General features: G+C 41.1%; 1 protein-coding gene across 2 annotated transcripts in view; it reads right to left on the bottom strand.

The window, feature by feature from the left end:
• ROCK1 (Rho associated coiled-coil containing protein kinase 1) overlaps nucleotides 1-24,521 on the bottom strand; it is a 144,523-nt gene that overhangs the window by 93,472 nt on the left and 26,530 nt on the right. For both annotated transcript variants that reach the window (NM_001082367.1, XM_051851073.3), the window contains 1 exon segment: nucleotides 3,433-3,514. In NM_001082367.1, the coding sequence (NP_001075836.1) occupies nucleotides 3,433-3,514 (82 nt within the window).

Genomic DNA, 24,521 nt, shown 5'->3' with positions numbered 1-24,521 from the left:
AACTGACTTTGGATCAGCTCCAGTTGTTGCAGCCATTTGGGGAGTGAACTAGTGAATGAAAGATTCTCTCACTCTGTGTTCCTTTCAAATAAATAAATCCTTAAAAAACAAAAATAAAAAACTTGAATCCATGCCTCCCATGCTGGAGACCTGGATGAATTCCTGGATCTTGGCTTCAGCTTGATCCAGAACTGCTGCATTTGGGAAGTGAATTAGCAGTTGGCAGATCTCTTACTTTCTCTCACTCTATGTCACTCTTACTTTCAAACAAATAAAACGTTTTTTTAAAGGCTACATATTGTACAATTTCATTTTATGACATTCTGGAGAAAGCAAAAATGTAAGGGCAGAAAAATACATTAGTATTTCCCAGGGGTGGGGAGTGATAGAACTGTTCTGTATAGTGCTAGGAAGCTGGATATAACGCATATACTTTAATGTATGCAAATTAAAAAAATTAGGATACTAGGGCATCCCAGAATAGAATGCAAAAAAGATATGTAAAAAATAAATAGAATGCAAAAAAATGAATTGTATGGCACACATATAACATAATCTTACTAAAGGGAGAGGGAAAATGGGCTGACTTAAGTAACTGAAAACAGTGTTTTGGCTGGAAACTATAAGGCTAAAAGACAAAACAAGGACTGCATAAAGACACTGCACTCCAGTTGGTAAATCTGTTCTCAAAGAGGGTATGAGTTATCTTACATATATACTAGAAAGGAGTAAGTAAATATATCAAAGATAATGGGAGTCAGATTTCTCACCATCAGACAAAGAAGTTACAAACAAGAGGAAAGGTTAGAATAAGCTCTGTGGTACTAGGTCACAGCTGGTGATGGTGCTATTAAACACAGGTTTATTTTAACATGTATAAAGAAATATTTATATCTGTGCATATAAATGAGCCAGTATAATTCATATATTTCCTACATCTTTCAGCTCAGAGTGCCTAGAAACAGTGATACCCCCAGCTGCAAAGAGTACATCCAGTACCCAGATCTCAGTTTCTAAATATCCTTCTCCAATCAAAGGAACTAAAGCTTCTTGGAGAAATGGAGATTTTAGAGCTGGGAGGGGAAAGCACGAGGGTAACTTAAAAATTTCATGGAAAATCCAACTAAAACGCAAGCTTATTTTCATGCAAAACAAATTTTAAGTTGTATATACATACAAAGCTGAGCATGCAGTAGTGCCAGAAAGGAAGTGCTCTGCCATCTTTTCAAAATTTATTTGAGAAGCAGAGAGAGACTAAGGGAAAGAGAGTACACATTCGCTTATTTGCTCCCCAAAATGTTCAAATGACTGGATCAGGCCAAAGCTGGGAAACAGATATGCAACCCGGGTCTCCTATGTAGATGGCAGAGGCCAAATTACTTGAGCCATCACTACTACTTCCCAATGTCTGCAATGGGTAGGAGCTGGAGCCAGGAATCAAACCCAAGTATTCCAATGTAGGATGTGGGCATCTTAACTATTAGGTTAAATGCCTGCTACCTTTTTTTTTTTTTTTTTTTTTTTTGAGGCCAGGTCAAAAGAATACAGGATCCAGACCAAAAGAGCTATTAAATGGCCAAAATGTGAACAATTTAAGCAATAAAACAAATAACTTAATAACAAATTACTACCTCAAGTATAACATATGTGCGTACTTGTTTATATATAGTCCATGCTTAAACAAGCCAATAATTGAGTTGCTAAATAAACAGAGAAGGGACAAATTCTCCCAAGCAGAATTCCAAATAATATATATATTCTCTCTCCAGGAGATACAGCTTATTAGTTCCTCTCCTTTTGAGTGGGTTGGAATAGTGACTTATTGTCAATGCATACAGTACAGAGGAGAAATAGTAACTTTACAATAAAGCAGCTTGCAGACACTACCTTAAACCAAGTGACAAAAATTAACTCATCAAGGCCGATGTTGTGGTATAGCAAGTAAAGCTTGTGCCTGGGATGCTGGCAACCTATATAGGCACCAGTTCGAGTCCCAGCTGCTCCACTTCCAATTCAGTTCCCTGCTAATTTGCCTGGGAAGGCAGTGGAAAATGGCCCAAGTCCTGCACCCACATGGGAGACTTGGAAGAAGCTCCTGGCACCTGGCTTCAGACCAACCCAGCTCTAGCCACTGCAGCCATTTGGGGAGTGTACCAGTGGATGCAAGATTTTCCCTCTTTCTCTCTCTGTAAACTCTGCTTTTCAAATAAATAAACACATACATAAAAAGTTAACTTTTCACAAGTGATAAGTCACAATGATATCACCCATCACACAAGTAATATGATGAGAAAGGCTCTTCATCTCTGTGGTATTCCACTCAAAAACCCATAGCTCCAGACTAATTAAGAGAAAATATTACACAATCCAAACTGAGGAACATTTTATATAAAATACATGACTAGTTATTATCAGAACTGCCAAGGTCATAAAAACAAGAAAAGGCTGAGAAATTGTGACTTGGGTTTGAATTCTCGCTATCCTAGTTTGCAAGGTCATATCTTACACTGTGCTTTCATATTACGAACATTTATTTACTCTCTATCATCAAATGAAAAATACTTGATCATTCTGTCATTTCAATTCTTTCTCTATATTATCAAGTAGAAAGGTTAAGCAAATTTGAACACTAATAAAATTTTTCTGCTTTTTCAGAGGATGAGAAATTAGTAAGACTAAAAATGTTTTTTAAAGAGAAAAGAACTAAAAAACATAAAATTGTTTAGTAAAATTCTAAGGTGAGATTTCAAAGTGTAGAAAGAATTAATTATAACAAAATAAAGATAAGACTAGAAAAATACACGTTTGTAAACAAAACATATGTAACCAAAACTGAAATACCAAAACCAACCCAACCAAACATATGAATACGTGTGATTTTGAAACAGAAATTAAGAAATGGAGTAGGGAGAATTTTCTGATCTAAATTTTATTATTAATTCTTTAAGATTAAGTCTGAAAATATCTTAATAAATTATTTAACCAAATTTTAAAATAACATGAAAGCCCAAGAAGGGAGTTTTAGAAAAGAACACCTTCAAAATTTAAATATAAAACTTTTTATGGAGAACAATTCTCATATCTTAGCAGTAGGAGTGCTTTCCAAATGTCATCTATTCTTACCTATTGGTTTTTAAATACAGTTAAATCAATAAAGGCATAAAAGCAAAACAGGACAAATGTAACATGTTATTGAGCTCAATGTGTTGTATATAGCATAGCCATTTCATCCTCTTCTCTGTAAAATATATGAAGAGTCCCCTGACAGACACCCAAACTGGCTAATAGTTATTTTTTCACATTTCCTATTATTTTATGGAGTAATTATAAAATAAATAACCAGAAACTACAGAGAAAAAAAGGGACTTCAATTATCTAAGTCAAGATGTAGTTATTTACAAATTATCATTAACTTCACAAAAAATTACTTACATCTGCTTAAAAAGTTGTCAATATTTTTGTTTTTTCTTAAGGCAGGAAAATCCAAATCATACACCAAAGCATCCAATCCATCCTAAACAAACAAACAAACAATTAGTTTTTTGGATCACATTCTGTCATGTTCCTTTTTGATGTACAAAGAACAAAACATACTTTCATATCGCCCCTTTCTAGGGGTGGGTGTTTGGCAGAAGTGTTAAGACACCACTTGGGATGCCTGAATCCTATATCTGAGTGTGTGGGTTTGAAACCTCAGCTCCTCTTCCAATTACAGTGTCCCACTAATGCACATTCTGGGAGGCAGTGGGGATAGCTGAAGTACTCAGATCCCTGCCACCCATGTGGGAGACCTAGAATGAGCTCTGGGCTCCTGCCTTCTGCATGGCCCACGCCCAACTATTGTGGACATTTGAGGAGTGAACCAGAGGATGGGAGATCCCTGCTGTCTGACTCTGTCTCTCTGCATTTCACATAAATATAAATAAATAAAAAGTAAAATTCCCTTTCTAGTACATCTTGTGTTCATTTAACAGCCTCTAAAGGAGAAAAGTTGTTTTTATTTCATATATAGATTTTTCATCCTTTAAATCTACCAGACACAGGGGCAGGAAAATCATCACAGATTGGCTGCAAATGATTTCAATTCTTAGAATTTTTTCCCTTCTAAGGGATACTCTCATTGTTGCATTTCTCTCTAATTCACAGATACTCATCAAAAACCTAATTTGTGATTACAAACATTTTTTACAAGGTAATAGTTAAATAACAGTTAATAAACTGGGAGGTTTAGCACATGAGTTCTTCAAAAAGTTCTTCGAAAATGTCTATCATTAAAATGAAGCACAGTTTTCAATTTTTTTGCACCAAAATAGCTTTCTTTTTTTAAGATTTATTTATTTGACAGGTAGAACCAAAGACAGTGAGAGAGAAAGAGAGAGAGAAAGGTCTTCCATCGACTGGCTCACTCCCCAAATGGCTGCAATGGCTGGAGCTGGGCTGATCCAAAGCCAGGAGCTTCTTCCAGGTCTCCCACGTGGGTAACAGGGGCCCAAGCACTTGAAGAGCCATCTTTTACTGCTTTCCCAGGCCATCAGCAGAGAGCTGGATCAGAAGAGGTGCCTATATGGGATGTTGGTGCTACAGGAGGAGGATTAACCCACTGCGCCACGGCACTGGCGCAAAATATCTTTTAATTCCATTTCCCACAAATTCATAAAAAATAAATTCAGAGTGCCAGTTCAAGTCTTGGCTGCTATGCTTCCACTCCAGCTTCTTGCTAATTGCAGCTGGGAAGGCAATGCAAAATGGCCCAAATACTTGGGCCACCCATATGGTAAACTTGAATAGAATTCCTGACTCCTGGCTTTAGCCTGGCCCAAACCTGGCTGGTGAAGCCATTTGGGAAGTGAACCAGAGTATGGAAGATCTCTCCACCCCGGCTCCCCCACCTCAGTCTCTGTCTCTCCCTCTGTAAGTCTTTCAAATAAATAAATGTTTTTACTGTATGATTTAGGCATTAAGTGAAGCTATTCTCTACTTTCACAACAAGTCATATAGTTTTATCACCAATTTAAGAATGTAGAGGATAGAATATGTAGGAGAGGTCAAACAATTATAATAATTAAATTATTTACTATTAATAATTAAATAGTGACACTAGTCAGTTATAGCTGTTATATTTTAAAATAAGCTGGAGCAGGTGTTGTGGCGCAGCACGTTAAGCTACTACTTAGGATGCCTGCATCCCATATCAGAGTGCCAGTTCGAGTCCCAATATCTCCACTTCCAGCCTAGCTTTCTGCTAATGCATCCTGTGAAATGGTGGATGATGGCTCAAGTGCTTGGGCCCCACTTGCACGTGGGAAACATGACAGAGTTTCAGGATCTGGCCTCAGCCTGGCCCAGCCTCCACTGCTATAAGTATCTGGAGAGTGAACCAGTGGATGGAAGATCTCTCTCTCTGTATTTCAAGTAGATGAAAATAAACATTTAATAAATAAATAAAAGCCAGTCATGTAGAAGAATTTTCACAAATACACTCAAAGGCAAATCACTGCAAACAGAATCATTTACAAGAATCTCTAATGTATGAACATTTCACATTTCTTGAGAAGTGCTGATATTAAGGAGGGGTAGAGAGCCCCAATTGTGTTATCTTGCAACAGATCTTAAAAGAAAAGCAGAAGAAAATTATTCCACTAAATACTGCTGCAAACTTTACTTTTCTGGACAGTTCTAAATTATAAAATACAAGCTTTTTTGTAAAATACCATTTTTAGGGCTAAATCCACCAGTCTCTTGTTCTATCACTTGGCTTTCAAAATAATAAATAAAACTTTAAAAAACCTGTGTCAGCAAAATCAGGATTCTGAAAACCAACTACTAAAACAGGCTGAACATTGGTACTAACAGAGTACTGCCAAACTCTAATGACAGATCATATACCACTTAAAGAAAGTTTTTATGGTAGATAGTTGTTTTAGGTAAATTCTCTAAGTAGGTAAAGAAATAAGAAATTTCCTGAGGGACTGGCGTTTTGGCACAGCAGGTTAACACCCCGGCCTGAAGCACTGGCATCCCTTATGGGCACCGGTTTGAGATCCGGCTGCTCCGCTTCTGATCCAGCTCTCTACTATGCCCTGAGAAAGCAATAGAAGATGGCCCAAATCCTTGGGCCCCTGCACCTGCGTGAGAGACCTGGAAGACGCTCCTGACTCCTGGCTTGGGATCAGCGCAGCTCCGGCCGTTGCAGCCAATTGGGGAGTGAACCATTGGATGGAAGACCTCTCTCTTTGCCTCTCCTCTCTCTCTGTAACTCTGACTTTCGAATAAATAAATAAATCTTCAAAAAAAATTTCCTGAAAAAAATTTCTCATAATTAAGCACTGATGTGAAAACAGAATTTACTCAGGAAATTAAGTGTCCCAAATTATTTAGAACAAAAATGGTTCTTTCCCATCAGTCTCCAATTATACCACACTAGCCTCATTTTCCCACCAGCATATAGCTAGGCTGAGCCACACTGTGCTACCAACCATCTCCCAAATGAGCCATACTTAATCTATCCACTGCCTATACACCTGGCTCCATTTACCAGTGAACACTCCTACTCAGACTGCTCAGGTATCCCTAACTTTGGGATGCTTTCCTCAACACCCTGAGACAACGTAAATGAGGACATCTTTTGTGCTTCCTTATTAAAGAAATTATATTTAACTGCTACATTATAATCATTTATTTATAAATTGGTCTCCTTCCCTGTAAGAAAACAGAAACAAGTAACAATTAATAAATACTTCCTGTCTCTGGGAGTTCAGAAGTATAATATAGCATATCAAATGTTCTAAGTATATAATACAAAGTCTCTTTATGGCTTCATGGAGATGAAATCTGAGCTGAACCTTAAAGAACAGAACTTGGAGTAAAATGAAGGTGGGGCAAGGCAATTTAGAGACATGAAAAGCAAAGAGAATTTAGAGTGAAAACAAAATGGTCTGGACTGGGAAGGGTTAGAGGGAAGAGCAAGAGACAAAGTTGTGAAGATGGGTTAGGGAAATATTAAAGGTCTAACAAACCAGGCAAAGAATTTAGGTATTTATCTTCTGATATCTGTTTTGAATCATAGGAATTTGAAAAGGGGAACAGGCAGAATGACACGGCTGGGTTTTACTTTTGTAAAGTCTGGCAATAAAAAAGATGAATTTGAAGAATAAACAGATGAAAAAGGGAGCAACTAGGAGGATACTGTGATAATACAAGCACAAAAGGATAGGATAAACTAAGAAAACAGGAATAGAGCATTAGAAAGATACAAAAGAGGGGTGGACACTGTGGCACAGTGGGTTAAACTACCACTTGGGATGCCAGCATCCCATATCAGGGTGTGGGTTCAAGTCCCAGTTACTTTGCTTCCAAACCAGCTTCCCACTAATGCACCTGTGAAGCAGTGGATGACGGCTCAAATACACAGGTGTCTACCACTCATGTGGGAGACCCAAATGGAGTTCCTGGCTCCTGGCTTCAGTCTGGCCCAGCCTTGGCTGATGTGGTTATTTGGGGAGTGAACCAGCTGATGGAAGATCTCTTGCTGTAACTCTCTTTCAAATAAATAAATGTCTTTTTTTTTTTTTTTTTTTTGACAGGCAGAGTGGACAGTGAGAGAGACAGAGAGAGAAAGGTCTTCCTTTTGCCGCTGGTTCACCCTCCAATGGCCGCCGCTGCAGCCGGCGCACCGCGCTGATCCTGGCAGGAGCCAGGAGCCAGGTGCTTTTCCTGGTCTCCCATGGGGTGCAGGGCCCAAGCACCTGGGCCATCCTCCACTGCACTCCCTGGCCATAGCAGAGAGCTGGCCTGGAAGAGGGGCAACCGGGACAGAATCCGGCGCCCCAACCGGGACTAGAACCCGGTGTGCCGGCGCCGCAAGGTGGAGGATTAGCCTATTGAGCCACGGCGCCGGCTAATAAATGTCTTTTAAAAAAGAAAAGAAGCAAAAGAGGGGTGAATAACTGAAAGGGGATAGGAAGAGTCAAAAATTATGTTATTTATATGTAACAATGATTATATTCTATTTTCTAGTTTACCTGAATAGATAAGTTGTATCATTAACCAAGACAGAGAATATAATTTGGAGAGAAAAGAGAAATGTTTGAACGAACAAAATTTGATGTTCCCAAAAGACATCATTTTATGGATCACTAGATGGCAGCTGAAAATATGAGCCTGACTTCAACAGAGACACTGAGAGTATGATATAGATTTGGGTCATGAGAGCACATGCAATTTCTGAGAACAGTTGCAGTTACCCAATAAGTAAACATAGGAAGGATAGAAAATGAGTAAAGAATAGAAGCCTCAGAATCACCGGTATTTGAGAATAAGTAGAAAAAAACTGATGAGCACACAGAGAAGAACAGCATCAGGAAAGTGGGGATAACTACCAGAAGGAACTTAAGAGCAGAATAAAATGCCACAAAGAGGGCAAATACAAGGAATAATAATACAGAAGTAGCCAAACCATTTGTAATTACAATGTCACCAATGATGGTTGCACAACCTGAATGACAATGTCAATGAACTCAGAAATAGTCAAAACGCAAGTTTTAAATATTTTGCCAGTTTTTTTTTTTTAAGTCACTATCAAGATGTCAGCAAACTGGTGGGCTGGGAAGGTCCAAGCTCTTTGTCCCCCAGAAAAATATTAAAACAAAACCCAGAAGACACTGAACCAACTTGGTAGCAGCTCTGGAAAACCAAAATTTACAGCAAACATGTAAAAGATCAATCAAGGGGGCTAGTGCTGTGGCTTTAAAGATTAAGCATCCACCAGTGGTGCCAGCATCCCATATGGGTGCTGATTCAAGTCCGGGCTGCTCCACTTCTGATCCAACTCCCCATTGATGGCCTGGGAAAGCAGAAAATGGTCCAAGTGCTTGGGCCCTTAAACCTGCAAAGGAGACCCAGAAGAAGCTTCAGGCTTCTGGCTTCAGACTGGCCCAGCTCCAGCCTTGTGGCCAGTTGGGAAATGAACCAGAGGATGGAAGACCTCTCTGTCTGTTTCTTCCTCTCTCTCCCTCTCTATCTGTAACTATGCCTTTCTAGTAAATAAATAAATCTTTAAAAAAGAGAAAAAAACAAACCAATAAAGTCATCTTCAAAATGGTAGGAAAGTTTTGTAGCAGTTCACTTGTTTTAATCACACCTCTCCCAGGGTGAGGACGACAGCGTTGGATTGAGCAGCATGATGACTAGATTCCACTGCTTCATACTTGAGCCCAAAGGAGCACAGTAAAGGTATATTATAGGGGGCTGGAGCTGTGGCATAGTAGGTTAAGCTTCCACCTGCAGTCCCAGCATCTCATAAAGGCATCAGTTCAAGTCCCATCTACTCTACTTCCAATCTAGCTCCCAGCAATGGAAAATAGTGCAAGTGCTTGGGCCTCTGCACCCATGTGGGAGACCAGAAAGAAGCTCCTGACTCCTGACTTCAGATCTGCCCAACTCTAGCCATTGCGGCCATTTGGGGAGTGGACCAGTGGATGGAAGATCTTTCTGTCTTTCCCCTTCTCTCAGTAACTATGCATCTCAAATAAATTTTTTTAAAAAAGTATATTGAATATGTCCATTCTTACCAGTCTGGGGGAGAGAACTAGAGCTGAAGGACTAAAGCTAGAACTTCATCTGTTTCATGTAACTCAAAATATAGGCAGAAAAAGCAGTGGGCACTACTCATAAGTCTATTCGGCTATTCCAAATCCCACTGACACTTGTGGAAAGAGATCAGATGTGGGGAGTAGACATAACATATATTATAAAATATCCAAGGCCCATAGGAGAATGGGGATGACACTTTCAGAAAATTAAGTAATTCAAAAACAGCCATTTAGAGAAGAGAATTTAGAAAGCCAGGTACATGACCAGGCAAAAAAGCACATTAAGAAAAATCTCAAGAAGAACCTAAGCTTTGACCTCAAGCTGATCCTGAAACTCAAAAGAAAGCTAGCTAAGCCATAAAAGAGCACATAAGCTAGGACAGAGAAAATCTGCAAAGACTAAGAAAGGTGGTTCTCTTTTTTTATTTTTTGTGAGTTGGTTTTTTTTTTTTTTTTTTTTTTTTTGGCGTTTGAGCATCTGACAATCAAGGAAATCTCTATGCAAACATTACCTGAACATAAATTAGATGAACAGAGACATCAGTAACCACTTAAAAGAAGGAATAATCCTTGCAAAAATAATTTGGAAAAATCTTAAAACAAATGGACCACTATAGATATCAATCAAAAAGAAAAAGAAGAAAAGGGGGCTGGTGCTGTGGCTTAGTAAGTTAAGCATCTGCCCACAGGGGCACTGGTTTGAGTCGTGGGTGTTCCACTTCCAATCCAGCTCCCTGCTGATAGCCTGGGAAAGCAGCAGTAGATGGCCCAAGTATATGGGCCCCTACACCTACATGGAAGACCCGGAAGAAGCTCCTGGCTCCTGGCTTTGGATTGGCTCAGTTCCAGCCATTGCAGCCATTTGGAGAGTGAATCAGCTGAATCAGACCTCTCTCTCTGTCTCTAGCTCCCGGCAATGGAAAATGGTGCAAGTGCTTGCGCTTCTGCACTCATGTGGAACACCAGGAAGAAGCTCCTGACTCCTGACTTCAGATCTGCCCAACTCTAGCCATTGCGGCCATTTGGGGAGTGAACCAGTGGATGAAGACCTCTCTGACCAATGGATGGAAAATCTCTCTCTCTCTCACTCTCTTTGCCTCCCCTTCTCTCTGTGTGTAACTCTGCCTTTCAAATAAATAAATCTTTTTAAAAAATTAATAGAAACCATCTGCAAGGAAGCCTAAATATTGGACTTATGAGACATTCAAATAAATAAATGAACACATAAATCTTTTTTAAAAACTATCTTTTAAAAAAACTATTTATTTAATTAATTTATTTATTTAAAAAGCAAGAGAGGCAGAGACAGAGAGAGAGAGAGAAAGTCTTAGAACCACTGGCTCACTCCCCAGATGGCCACAACAGCCAGAGCTGCACCGATGCAAAGCCAGGAGCCAAGAGCTCCTAGGTTTCCCACATGGTTGCAGGGCCCAAGGAGTTGGGCCACCTTTCACTGTTTTCCCAGGCATATTAGAAGGGAGCTGGATAGGAAATGGAGCAGCCAGGACTTGAACCAGTGTCCAGACGGGATGCCAGCCCTGCAGGCAGTGACTTTACTGGCTATGCCACAGCACCGACCTCTAAAATGATCTTAAAGTGTATGCAGAGGCTGAAAAACAGGTTATACAACCAGGTAAGGTATATATACAGGTAATATACAACCAGGTAAGGTATATATAAGCAAAATGACAATATTAACAAAGAGAAAGAAAATATAAAAGGAACCAAGCAGAAATTCTAGAGCTAAAAAGTAATTACCTTAAATATAAATGGATCAAATACTGTAATCAAAAGACAAATTAACAAAATAGCTTTAAAGAAAAATCTACCTAGATCCAACTGCATGCTGTCTCAAGAAACTTCAGATCCAAAGACACAAATAAGTTAATACTGAACGGATGGGGTGGGCATTGGTGCAGCAATGAAGACACTGTCTATAACACTCACAAACTTGATCAGAGTGCCTGGGATTGAATACCACCTCCACTTCCAACTCCAGCTCTGGCTACCATGCATCCTGAGTGGCTATTCAATAGGTGATGTCTCCAGTAGTTGGGTCTCTGCCAGTCACATGGGAGACTGAGACGAGGCTCCTGGTCTTGACCTAGCCCAGGCTCCAGCTGCAATAGACATTTGTAGTGGATAGAAGATCTCCCTCTCCCTCTGTGCCTTTAAATAAAAATATTTATTTTTAAATAGTGAAAGAATGGGGCTGGAGCTGTGGCATAGTAGGTTAAGCATCTGCCTGTGGCACCAGCATTCCATATGACTGCTGGTTCCTATCCTGGCTGCTCCACTTTCGATCCAGCTCTCAGTTGGAGGCCTGGGAAAGCACAGAAGATGAACAGGGTACTTGGGCCCCTATACCCATGTGGGAGACCAGGAAGAAGCTCCTGGCTCCTGCCTTTGGATTGGCCTGGCTTCAGCAGTTTTGGCCATTTGGGGAGTGAACCAGAGGATGGAAGACCTCTCTCTCTGCCTCTCAAGAGGCTTCCACAGCCTTGGCAGCTCATGATGAACCTCGGGTGATTACTGACACTCATAAATAAGAGTGTCAATTGTTAAATCAACAATAGGAGTCATTGTGTACTTACTCCCCATGTAGGATCTCTGTCCTTAATGTGTTGTACTATGTGAATTAATGGCATAACTAGTACTCAAACAGTACTTTATACTTTGTGTTTCTATGTGGGTGCAAACTGTTGAAATCTTCACTTAGTATATACTAAATTGATCTTCTGTATATAAAGATAATTGAAAATGAATCTTGATGTGAATGGGATGGGAGAGGCAGTGGGAGATGGGATGGTTGCGGGTGGGAGGGAGGTTATGGGGGGAAAAGCCACTATAATCCAAAAGTTATACTTTGGAAATTTATATTTAATAAATAAAAGTTTAAAAAAAGGTGAAAGAATAGAAAAAGATATAGCAAGCAAACAGTAAACAAAAAATAGTAAACAAACCTAGGTATGGAAACTATTATCAGACAAAATAAACTTTAAAATGGTTAAAAGAGGGGCCAGTGCTGTGGCCTGCAGTGCCGGCATTCCACATGGGTGCTGGTTCAAGTCCTGGCTGCTGTACTCAGATCTTCAAGCTCCCTGCTGATATACCCGGGAAAGCAGCAGAAAATGGCCCAAGTGCTTGAGCCCCTGCGCCAATGTGGGAGACCAGAAGGAAGCTCCTGGCTCCTAGATTCATCCTGGCCCATCTCCAGCCAAAGTGGCCATTTGGGGAGTGAACCAGCAGATGAAAATTCTCTCTCTAAACTCTGCCTTTCAAATAAATAAATAGATCCTTAAAATAAATAAAATGGTTAAAAGAGACATTAACAACACTATAAACCAACTGGACTTAACACATATACAAAACACTCAACTCTATAATAGAATATCTATATTTTCAAGTGCACGAAGTATTCTCTGCCTTTTAAACTTTCTTCTCCAAATACAATGGAATAAACTATAAAATAAGGGGGCCGGCACTGTGGCACAGCGGGTTAATGCCCTGGCCTGAAGCGCTAGCATCTCATATGGGTGCTGGTTAAAGACCCAGCTACTTCACTTGTGATCCAGCTCTCTGCTATGGCCTGGGAAAGAAGATTCAAGTCCTTGGGTCCCTGCACTCATGTGGGAGACCTGGAAGAAGCTCCTGGCTCCTGGCTTTGGATCGGTGCAGCTCCGGCCGTTGCGGCCAATTGGGGAGTGAACCATCAGATGGAAGACCTCTCTCTCTTTGCCTCTCTCTCTGTGTAATTCTGACTTTCAAATAAATAAATCTTTAAAAAAAACTATAAAATAATAACAAAAGTAAAACTGGAAAATTACTAATATGTGGTAATTAACCAATGCACTATTTTTAAATATTTGTTTGAGTATATTACATTTTAAAGACTTTTTTAAAATTTATTTATTTGAAAGGCAGGGTTAGAGAGAGAGAGAGGGAGAGAGAGAGACAGAGGGAGGGAGGGAGGGAGGGAGGAGAGAGACAGAGAGACAGGAAGAGACTGTTCGCAATGGCCAGTGCTGGGCAAATTCAAAGCCAGAAACCAAGAGATTCTTCCGGGTCTCCCACGTGGGTGGAAGGGCCAAGTGCCATCTCCTGCTGCCTTCCCAGGTGAATTAGCAGGGAGTTGGATCAGAAGTGGCTCAGCCAGGACTCAAACAGGCACCCATATCAGTTGTTGGCACCACAAGCAGCAGCTTTATCTGCTACACCACAGTGCCGGCCCCAATCAATGCATTCTTCATGAGTCAAAAAACAAAAAACAACAACAACGACAAAACCACACAGGAATTTGGAAGATAATTTGAGACAAATAAAAATGAAAACGCAACGACAAACTTTGCAGAATATAGTGAAATCAGTGTCAAGAAGGAAATTTATAGCCATTAATGAGTATATAAAAGAATGAAAAAAGATCTCAAATCAATAACCTATCTTTACACTAAAAAGATTTCCAAAAACAATAGAAAACTAAAAAAGCTATCAGGGCTGGCGCAACAGCTCACTTGGCTAATCCTCCGCCTGCGGTGCCGGCAGCCCGGGTTCTAGTCCAGGTCAGGTGCTGGATTCTGTCCCGGTTGCCCCTCTTCCAGGCCAGCTCTCTGCTATGGCCCAGGAGTGCAGTGGAGGATGGCCCAAGTGCTTGGGCCCTGCACCCACATGGGAGACCGGGAGAAGCACCTGGCTCCTGGCTTCGGATCAGTGCTATATGCCGGCCACAGTGCGTGCAGCAGCCATTGGAGGGTGAACCAACAGAAAAGGAAGACCTTTCTCTGTCTCTCTCTCTCACTGTCCACTCTACCTGTCAAAACAAAAATTAAAAAAAAAAACAACAAAAAAAAAACAAATAATTAGCAAAGAGATAAACCTACCAACAAAAATAACCGTTGGGCCGTTTGCCTTCACAGTTGAATTCTATCAATTTTAAAGAAACACTAATCCTTTACGAACTCTCCAAAAAAATATGAAGAGGAAATTAGTCCTAACTCACTCTATGAATCCAGCATTGTCTGATATCAAAACCAAGAACACTACACGGAAATTATATTTTCTTTTATGAATATATGAATATTGGAGCCAGAGTTGTGTAGTGGATAAAGCTATTGCCTGCGACACTGGCATCCCATATGTGTGCCAGGTGCTTCACTTCTGATCCAGTTCACTGCTAATGGCCTGAGGAAAGCAGCAAATGACAGCCGAAGTACTTGGGTCCTGCCACTCAATGGCTTCAGCCTGGTCTAACCCTGGATGTTGTGGGTATTCACAGAGAGAACCAGTGGATGGGAAATCAATAGATCCCCTTGATCTCTCTCTCTCTCTCTCTCTCTCTCCCTCCCTCTCTCTCTCTCTTCCTTCTTCCTTCCTCCCCCTCTCTTCCTCATTCCTTCCCTCCCTTCGCCTCCCCCTTTTTTCCTCCCTCCCTCCTTTTCCACCTTTCAAATAACATTTTTGAAAAAATGATGAACCATTACATAAGACAACTGTAATATAAGCAGTATGTTCTAATGAGACATAAAAACACATTCATGGACAACTTCAAGGAGAATTTCTCTTCTATCACTTTAAAGGTTTACAAGCAAGAGTGAACACAACTGAGGCTTTCTCCTGGCATGAAGAACTGAGTAAATTCAGATGGTTCAGATTCTGTATGAAGGAGAATTTGTTGTTTCTCAAATGATTCAAGGATCTGATTTATTTCTTTGAATAAAAATAATTAATGTCTTAAGTTCTTTAGGCACATTGTAAAATGCTTTTAAAAAAAAAACACTAATTGCTATTTTCTTAAAATTCTTACACAAATTTACATGTGACCAGACCATGATATGGAAGAGCAAAAACAATAAGAACTGGACTACAATAGACTTAATAAATGGTGGCTAAAACATTCCCAAATTTGGCAAAAGACATAAACCTATAGGTTAAAGAAGCTGATCAAATATCAAACAGGACATACTCAAAGAAATACAAGTCAAAAACAACAAGAAAAATTGTCAAACCACAATACTTTATCATCTGAAAAAAAATCTAAGATTATCAGATGATAGAAAACAAAGCATTGATTACCAGACTTATCCTAAATGGTTAAAAGAAAGTCTTTAAGTAGAAAGAAAATAACAGAAGAAAAAAATCCTGGTATACCAAGAAGAAAGAACAAAAAAAGTAAAATATGGGGCTGGCACTGTGGCGTAGTAAGTTAAGCATCCACTTGTGATGCCAGCATCCCATAGAGGCACCAGTTCAAGTCCTGGCTGCTCCACTTCCAATCTAGTTCCCTGTTGATGGCCTGGGAAGGCAGTAGAAGATGGTCCAAGTGCTTAGGTCCCTGCACCCATGTGGGAGACCCATTAGAAGCTTTCGGCTCTTGGTTTCAGACCAGCCCAGCTCCGGCCATTGTGGCCATTTGGGGAGTGAACCAGCAGATGGAAGATCTCTCCCTTTCTCCCTTTTTCTATCCGTAACTCTGCCTCTCAAGTAAATAAATAATTTTTTTTAAAAAGTAAAAATATGAAAAATACATATTTATTCTCTTACAAGTTGAACCAAAAATTGTTATATTGTCTGACTGTTTCTCAATGCACCTAAGGAGATATGAAAAGTGATTATATCAGAAATAAGGGTAGTAAAGTGATATAAAAATTAAGATAAAATTTTCACTTGAGCTAGTAAAACGTCAACACCAACACAATGTGGTGTTATATGATATGGAGGGTAACCAACAAAAAAGCTATACAAAACACAACTACAAAAATACTATAGGTAAATAAAAGTGGAATTATAATAAATATTAAACTAGCCCATAAGAAGGCAAAAAAAGGGTCACAGAAATGAAAAACAAGGATTTCAAACAGAAAACAAAAAATAAAACAGATTTAAGCTCTAATACAACAATTACCTTAAATAAAGGTCTAAAACAATAATTAAAATTAAAAGAGAGACTGGAAGAACGAATAAACACAACCCACCCACAGAGAAGAAATTCACTTCAAATGTGACAATGTAAGTGGGTTAAAAGTGAAGGGAAATTATATACCATGGAAATATTAATCAAAAGAAAGGTACAGTGGCTATGTCAGCATCAAATAGACTTCAAAGCAAATAAAACTGCTAGGAAATGAGTGGAAAATTACATAATGATAAAACAGTCAATCCACTAAGAAAGGGTAGCAACCTTGAACGAGTATGCTCCAAATAATACAACTGCAAAACAAATGAAACAGAACCTGATAGAAACGAAAAAAAAAATTAGACAAATCCACAATTTTAGCTGGTGACTTAATGCTCTGCTCTCAACAACAGAAGGAACTGAACAAAAAATCAGCAAACAGAACTAAACACCGTGAATCAACAGGCTGTTGTTGACATTCACAGAACATTTCACCCAACAACAGCAGAACCCACACTTTTTTTTTAAGGTTTTATTTATTTTATTTGAGAGGTAGAGTTATAGACAGTGAAGAGGGAGAGACAGAGAGAACGGTCTTCTTTCCGTTGGTTTACTCCCCAAATGGCTGCAAAGCCTGGAGCCGCGCCAATCTGAAGCCAGGAGCCAGGAGTTTCTTTCCAATCTCCCACGTGGGTGCAGGGTCCTAAGGACTTGGGCCGTCTTCTACTGCTTTCCCAGGCCATAGCAGAGAGCTGGATTGGAAGTGGAGCAGCCGGGACTAGAACCAATGCCCATATGGGATGCTGGCACCGCAGTAGAGGATAAACCTACTGTGCCACCGTGTGGAGCCCAGAACCCACACTCTTTATAAAGTGTCCATAGAATCATATCCTGTGCCATAACTCTACAAATTTAAAAGAGTTGAAATCACACAACATATTCTCTGATCAAAATATAATCAAACTACAAAATGTAACAGAAAGATAATAAGGAAAACCTCCAATCACTTAGAAACAGATTTCTAAACAATCTATGAGTCAATGACAAAGTCTCAAAGAAAAGAAAAATATACACTGAAGGTGGGTGTTGTGGCACAGCAGATTAAGCCACTGCTTTGGATGTCCTCATCCCCTATCTGAGACTCTGGGATCAAGTTCCATCTCTGCTTAGGATACAGCTTCCTGCTAATGCACCTAGGAGGCAACAGATGATGGCCCAAGTAATTGGGTTCCTGCCACCCACATGGAAGACTTGAATAGAGTTCCTGGCTCTCAGTTTCATAGTCACCCAATTCCAGATGTTGTGGGCATTTGGGAAGAGAACCAACAGATGGAAAATCTGTCTCTCCCTCTGTTGCTGTGCCTTTCAAATAAATGAATAAACAAATCTTTTTAAAATACTCTTTAAAATACACACACACACACACACATACACACACACTGAATCAAATCAATGAAAATACAATGTATCAAAATTTGCAGAATACAGCTAAAGTGGCCCTAAAATGGAAATATTTAGCACTAAATGTTCATATTCCAAAAGCTATGACCTTGAATCAATAATCTAAATTCCTTTCTCAAGAAAACTGGAGAAAAGAAGAGCTAAATACACTTAGAAAAGAAACAGGAGGGCCGGCGCCGTGGCTCAATAGGCTAATCCTCCACCTTGCGGCGCAGGCACACCGGGTTCTAGTCCCGGTCGGGGCGCCGGATTCTGTCCCGGTTGCCCCTCTTCCAGGCCAGCTCTCTGCTATGGCCAGGGAGTGCAGTGGAGGATGGCCCAGGTGCTTGGGCCCTGCACCCCATGGGAGACCAGGAAAAAGCACCTGGCTCCTGGCTCCTGCCATCGGATCAGCGCGGTGCGCCGGCTGCAGCGGCGGCCATTGGAGGGTGATCCAACGGCAAAGGAAGACCTTTCTCTCTCTGTCTCTCTCTCTCACTGTCCACTCTGCCTGTCAAAAAAAAAAAAAAAAAAGAAAAAAAAGAAAAGAAAAGAAACAGGAAAAACATCTGTGCTAGCAGTTAAAGACAATAGTTGGGACTCTCGTATTGCCTATCAAAATGTCTGGATTAAATTCCGACATGGCTCAACACCCAATTTCACCTTCTTGCTAATGCACAACTGGGAGACAGCAGATAATGGTTCAAAAAGTTGGGTTCCTGCCACCCACTGGGAGTCCTGGATTGAAATCCCAGCTCTTGGTTTCAACCTGGCCCAGCACCAGCCAATGTGGGCATTTGGGGAGTTAACCAGTAGATGGGAGCACATTCTTTCTTTCTGCCTTTCAAATGAAAACATTAAAAAGACAAGACAAACCAAATTCTGGAAGCGGGATATGCATCTGGCATAGTGCTTAAGATGCTGCTAGGGGCACCTGCATCTCATACCGGAGTGCCTGCTTCTAGTACTGGCTACTCATTTCTTACCCAGCTTCCAGTTAATGCACACCCTGAGAGGCAGCAGAAGATGGCTTAAGTACTTTGGTTCCTGTCCCCCAGCATGGGAGAGGTAGATGGGGTTCTGGGCTCCTGGATTTGGCCTGGTACAGCCTTGACTGTTGTGGGCATTTGGGGAGTGAACCAGCAGATGGACAGTCTCTCTCTCTAACATAGAAATAAAAGTAAAAATAAGTATATTTTTAATTTGCAAAGAACATGTAAAGAATACTTAAAAAAAACATTCAACAATAAAAGAAAACCAGATTAGAAAACAAGTAAAAGACATGAACAGCTGTTTCACCAAAGATGATACTGATGGTAAATAAGCACATTAAAAGATATCCAACATCATTTGTATTCAGGAAATGCAAATTAAAATAATCATGCCACTATTCACCCATTAGAATAACTTAATCAGTAAAATGGTTCTAATGAAAAAGAACAGGCTGGCGCTGTGGCTCACTTGGCTAATCCTCTGCCTGCGGCGCCAGCACCCTGAGTTCTAGTCCCGGTTGGGGGCTGGGTACTAGTCCTGGTTGCTCCTCTTCCAGTCCAGCTCTCTGCTGTGGCCTGGGAAGGCAGTGGAGGATGGTCCAAATGCTGGGGTCCCTGTACCCACATGGGAGACCGGGAGGAAGCACCTGGCTCCTGGCTTCGGATCAGCACAGTGCCAGCCCTAGAGGCCATTAGGGGAGTGAACCAACAGAAGGAAGACCTTTCTCTCTGTCTCTCACTGTCTATAACTCTCTCTCTCTCTCTAACTCTGCCTGTCAAAAAAATTTTTAAAAAGAAAGAAAAAAAATAACAAACTACTGCTATATGAAACTTGGACAAATCTCGGGGCCTTACGATGAGTGGGGGGAAAAAAGTCTCTAAAGATCACATACAGTGGCAAAGGAAGACCTTTCTCTCTCTCTCTCTCTCTCTCTCTCTCTCTCTCACTGTCCACTCTGCCTGTCAAAAAAAAAAAAAATCACATACAGTATGATTTCGTTTTAGTAACAGTCTTCAAATGACAAAATTATGGAGAGGGAAGACAGATAAATAGTTGCCAGGGTCTAGGGATGTGGAGAATAACAATTTGACTCTACAGGAAACTGAAAAAATCAAATAGAACTATACAAACAATTGGTATCAATTACAACTTCCTGATTTTGACACTGTACTATAGTTAAGATGTAACCATTGAGAGAAACAGTATGAAAGTACACTGTACTTCTCTATTATATTTACAACTTCATGTGAATCTGTAATAGTTTTCCCAAAAAACTGTTTAAAAAGACAAAGAACAGATGCCCATGTCAAAATGACACTGGAGGGGAGGGGAGCGGCACTGCGGCGAGGTATGTAAAGCCAACACCTGAAGTGCCAGCATCCCATATGGGCACCAGTCCTAGCTGCTCCACTTATGATCCAGCTCTCTAGTATGGCCTGGGAAAGCAGTAGAAGTCCTTGGGCCCCTGAACCCACACCAGAGACCTGGAAGAAGCTCTTGGCTCCTGGCTTCAGATTGGCTCAGCTCCGGCTGTTGTGGCCATTTGAGGAGTGAACCAGCGGATGGAAGACCTTTTTCTCTGTCTCTACCTTTCTGTAACTCTGTCTTTCAAATAAATAAAATAAATCTTAAAAAAAAGACACCCCCCCCGCCTCTCTGTTACTCTGCCTTTCGAATACACATATAAATCTTAAAAAAGAAAAAAAAAAGACACATAGGTTGGAATTACCTGAAAAAGATTTTAAAGCAGCTATTATTAAAATATTCAAAAAAAAATAGGCAAAATGCTTGATGAATGGAAAAAAAAATCTAGGCAATAAGTAGAAAATTCCAATGGAAAATTAGAATGGAAAGATACAACAAAAAAAATATAAAACACACACATAGTAAGCTTAGAATCAGCATGGAGATCACAAAGGAAATAGCTTACTTAGACACATCAGAAAAAATTATGCAATCTTAACAACAAAGAAAAAGATTTTTTTTTAATAAACAGAACTCCAGGGATCTACAGGAAGATATCAAAAGGAAACACTTGTGTCCTAAGAGTTTCAGGAGAGAAAAGAGTATGATGTAGGAAAAAAAAAACTGAATAAAGAAATAAGAACTTTACATATTTTTGTTTGCTTGTCTGTTTTTATTATTTATTTGACAGGTAAAGTTATAGACAATGAGAGACAGAGAGAAAGGTCTTCCTTCCGTTGGTTCACTCCCCAAATGGCCACTACAGCCGCCGCACTGTGCCAATCCGAAGCCAGGAGCCAGGTGCTTCCTCCTGGTCTCCCATGCAGGTGCAGGGCCCAAGCACTTGGGCCATCCTCCACTGCTTTCCCAGGCCACAGCAGAGAGCTGGACTGGAAGAGGAGCAACCAGGACTAGAACCCAGCGCCCATATGGGATGCCGGCGCCGCAGGCAGAAGATTAACCAAGTGAGCCAAGGCGCCGGCCAGAACTTTACATATTTGTTGAAAGGCACAAATTTGATTCAAACTACTCAGCAAACCACAACAGGATAAACCCAAAGAAATTCATTTTCTTCCACATCATAATAAAACTGCTGACTAAAGACAAAATATCTTGAGGACTACCAGAGGAAAACAATATGTGTAGGGGAAGACTAAATTGAGTAACTGTAAATTTCTCATCAGAAACCATGTGAACCTTCCAAAAGATGTGGAATGTCAGAAAAGTCTCAATCTAGAATACTGTATCCAATGAAAATTTCCTTCAGGAACGAAAATGAAATAAAAACATTTCGGCCAGCGCCGCGGCTCACTAGGCTAATCCTCCGCCTTGCGGCGCCGACACACCGGGTTCTAGTCCCGGTCGGGGCGCCGGATTCTGTCCCGGTTGCCCCTCTTCCAGGCCAGCTCTCTGCTGTGGCCAGGGAGTGCAGTGGAGGATGGCCCAAGTACTTGGGCCCTGCACCCCATGGGAGACCAGGAGAAGCACCTGGCTCCTGCCATCAGATCAGCGCAGTGTGCCAGTCGCAGCGCGCCAGCCGCAACGGCCATTGGAGGGTGAACCAACGGCAAAAAGGAAGACCTTTGTCTCTGTCTCTCTCTCTCACTGTCCACTCTGCCTGTCAAAAAATAAAAATAAAAAAAATTAAAGAAATGAAATAAAAACATTTCAAGATGAAGAGAAACCATGAGGATCAATAACCAGCCTACCTGCTATAAAAGAACCCCCAAAGGAAATCCTTCAGACAGAAGGGAAATGATAGATGGGAATCTCTAACACAAGGCAAGAAAGAAGGGCAATAGAAATATTAAGTATCTGTTCCCCTGAGTTACTTAAAATGAGTTTGACCACTGCCTATAAAAATTGAAACATTTTCTGAGGAGGTTTTCAACGTAAGCTATTTAGAAAGGAAGGAGGTTTGTTAATTTTGGCTTACAGTTTTGATAGTTCACATTCCAAGATCAGGTGGGCCCCAGTGAGGCCAGAGGATGGCAAAGCATGTAGGGAGGAAGGATTACATGGTTAGCCAGGAGCCACGGACAAGTTGTTAGACCCCATTCAGCTTTTATAACTCAACCAGAACTATCTTCAGTGACCTAAGGACTTCATACCATACCTACCTCCCAAAAATCATAATTAGATCAAGCATCCAACCTCCTAGCACCACCAAACTATTACTTCAGGAACTACATACTTTAATGAGTCCTATTCAAACCGTAACATTCTACCCCTGGATCCCTGAAACTTGTCTTCCTCACATACATCACATCCTCAATAGTTCCAAAATCTGAGCTTAATCCAACATTGATTCTAAAGTTTCATTTGAAACCTAAAACAAACTCCAGCTATGAGTCTATAAATAAACATCCAAGTTAGGAGCAGGCATCGTGGTGCAGCAGTTTAAGCTGCCACTTGGAACACCTACATCTGATATCAGAGTGCAAGTTCAAATCCTAGCTACTCAGCTTCTATTCCAGCTTCCTGCTAATGTGAAAAGAGGCAGCAGATGATGGCCCAAGTACTTGGGTTTCTGCTATCCATGTGGGAGACAGATTTTCCTGCTCCGGGCTTTAGCCTGGCCCAGCCCTGGCTATTGTAGGCATTTGGGGAGTAAACCAGTGGATGGAAGATCTCGCCTTACACCTCCCTCTCCTTGTCCCTACCCTCTGTCACTCTGCCTTTCAAATAAATAGATATTTTTGAAAAATATCTAAGTTATATACTTCCAAGATACAATGACAGGGCAGGCACAGGATATACACTTACATTCCAAAAAGGGCAGTCAGGTCAACAAAAAGTATTAACTAGACCAACACAAGATGGGCAAACATTAAATCCTAAAGCTCCATGTCTGCCAACCTGGGTGCAGTGTAGTGGGAACAGCCCCATCCATATGGCTTTGCTGGTCACAGCCCATCCTGCAGTTCTCACAGGTTGGAGTCTTCTCTGCAGCTCCACTAGGCACTGCCTTGGCTGGTCATACACTGCTTGAAACTTTCCACAGCATGCATTTCATGTTGCTTGTAAGCCATGACCTTTCTGGAGTCTCTACTGTACAGCTTCACTCTGACAGCTTCACTGGCCATCACTCTTCAAGGAGTTCCTTGCAGGAGTTCCAAAGTTAAGGTACAATTCTGCTTGACTTCCCAGGCTCTCCTTGGAAATCTTGGTGGACAACACCATGACCCCATAACTCTTGTATTCTGCACACCAGCAAAATCAGTATCACTTGAAAGATGCCAAGATCTGCTGCCAGCATGAAGCGTACTTAGGCCCACTTGAATCACAGCTGCAACCAGAGAATGCCTTGCCAGCTGAATGCAGGGAAATGAATTCTGAGGCTCCCACTGCCTTTTCTATTAGCACATGACTCCCTTTTAGCTGTGCCAATCCCTTTAGCAAGTGGTATCTTCACCACATTCTCCTGTCCCAAACACACTACTCTTTTTTTGCTCCTTCTCTGGCAGGGCTGCAAATTTTCCAAATCTTTCCACTCTATGCCATTTTGTTCCTGATTATCACTGTAATTTTTTTTTTTTTTTTTTTTTTTTGGACAGGCAGAGTTAGACAGTCAGAGAGACAGAGAGAAAGGTCTTCCTTCCGTTAGTTCACCCCCCCAAATGGTGGCTACAGCCAGCGCACTGCACCGATCCGAAGGCAGGAGCCAGGTGCTTCCTCCTGGTCTCCAATGCAGGCGCAGGGCCTAAGCACTTGGGCCATCCTCCACTGCACTCCTGGGCCACAGCAGAGAGCTGGACTGGAAGAGAAGCAACTGGGACAGAATCCGGCGCCCCAGCCAGGACTAGAACCCACGGTGCGCCAGCCGCAGTGCACCGGCCGCAGTGGCTATTGGGGGGTGAACCAACAGAAAAAAGAAGACCTTTCTCTCTGTCTCTCTCTCTCACTGTCCACTCTGCCTGTCAAAAAAAAAAAAGACAGAAATCATGAGAATGGATGTGACATGATTGGAATGTGTTCCCTAAATTATGTGTTGGTGGGGAAGACATTGTGGCACACTAGGTTAAGCTGCCACTTGAGATATCCACACCCAGTTTCAGAGTGCCAGTTTAAGTCCCAGCTACTCTGCTTTCAATCCAGCTCCTTTTTTTGCTCAAGTGCCTGGAAAACAGAGATGATAGCCCAAG

This window comes from Oryctolagus cuniculus, chromosome 10, assembly GCF_051225735.1.
Source record: "Oryctolagus cuniculus isolate XC-2025 breed Fujian yellow rabbit chromosome 10, ASM5122573v1, whole genome shotgun sequence".
Lineage (NCBI taxonomy): Eukaryota > Metazoa > Chordata > Mammalia > Lagomorpha > Leporidae > Oryctolagus > Oryctolagus cuniculus.
This window is presented reverse-complemented; position numbering and strand designations above follow the sequence as displayed.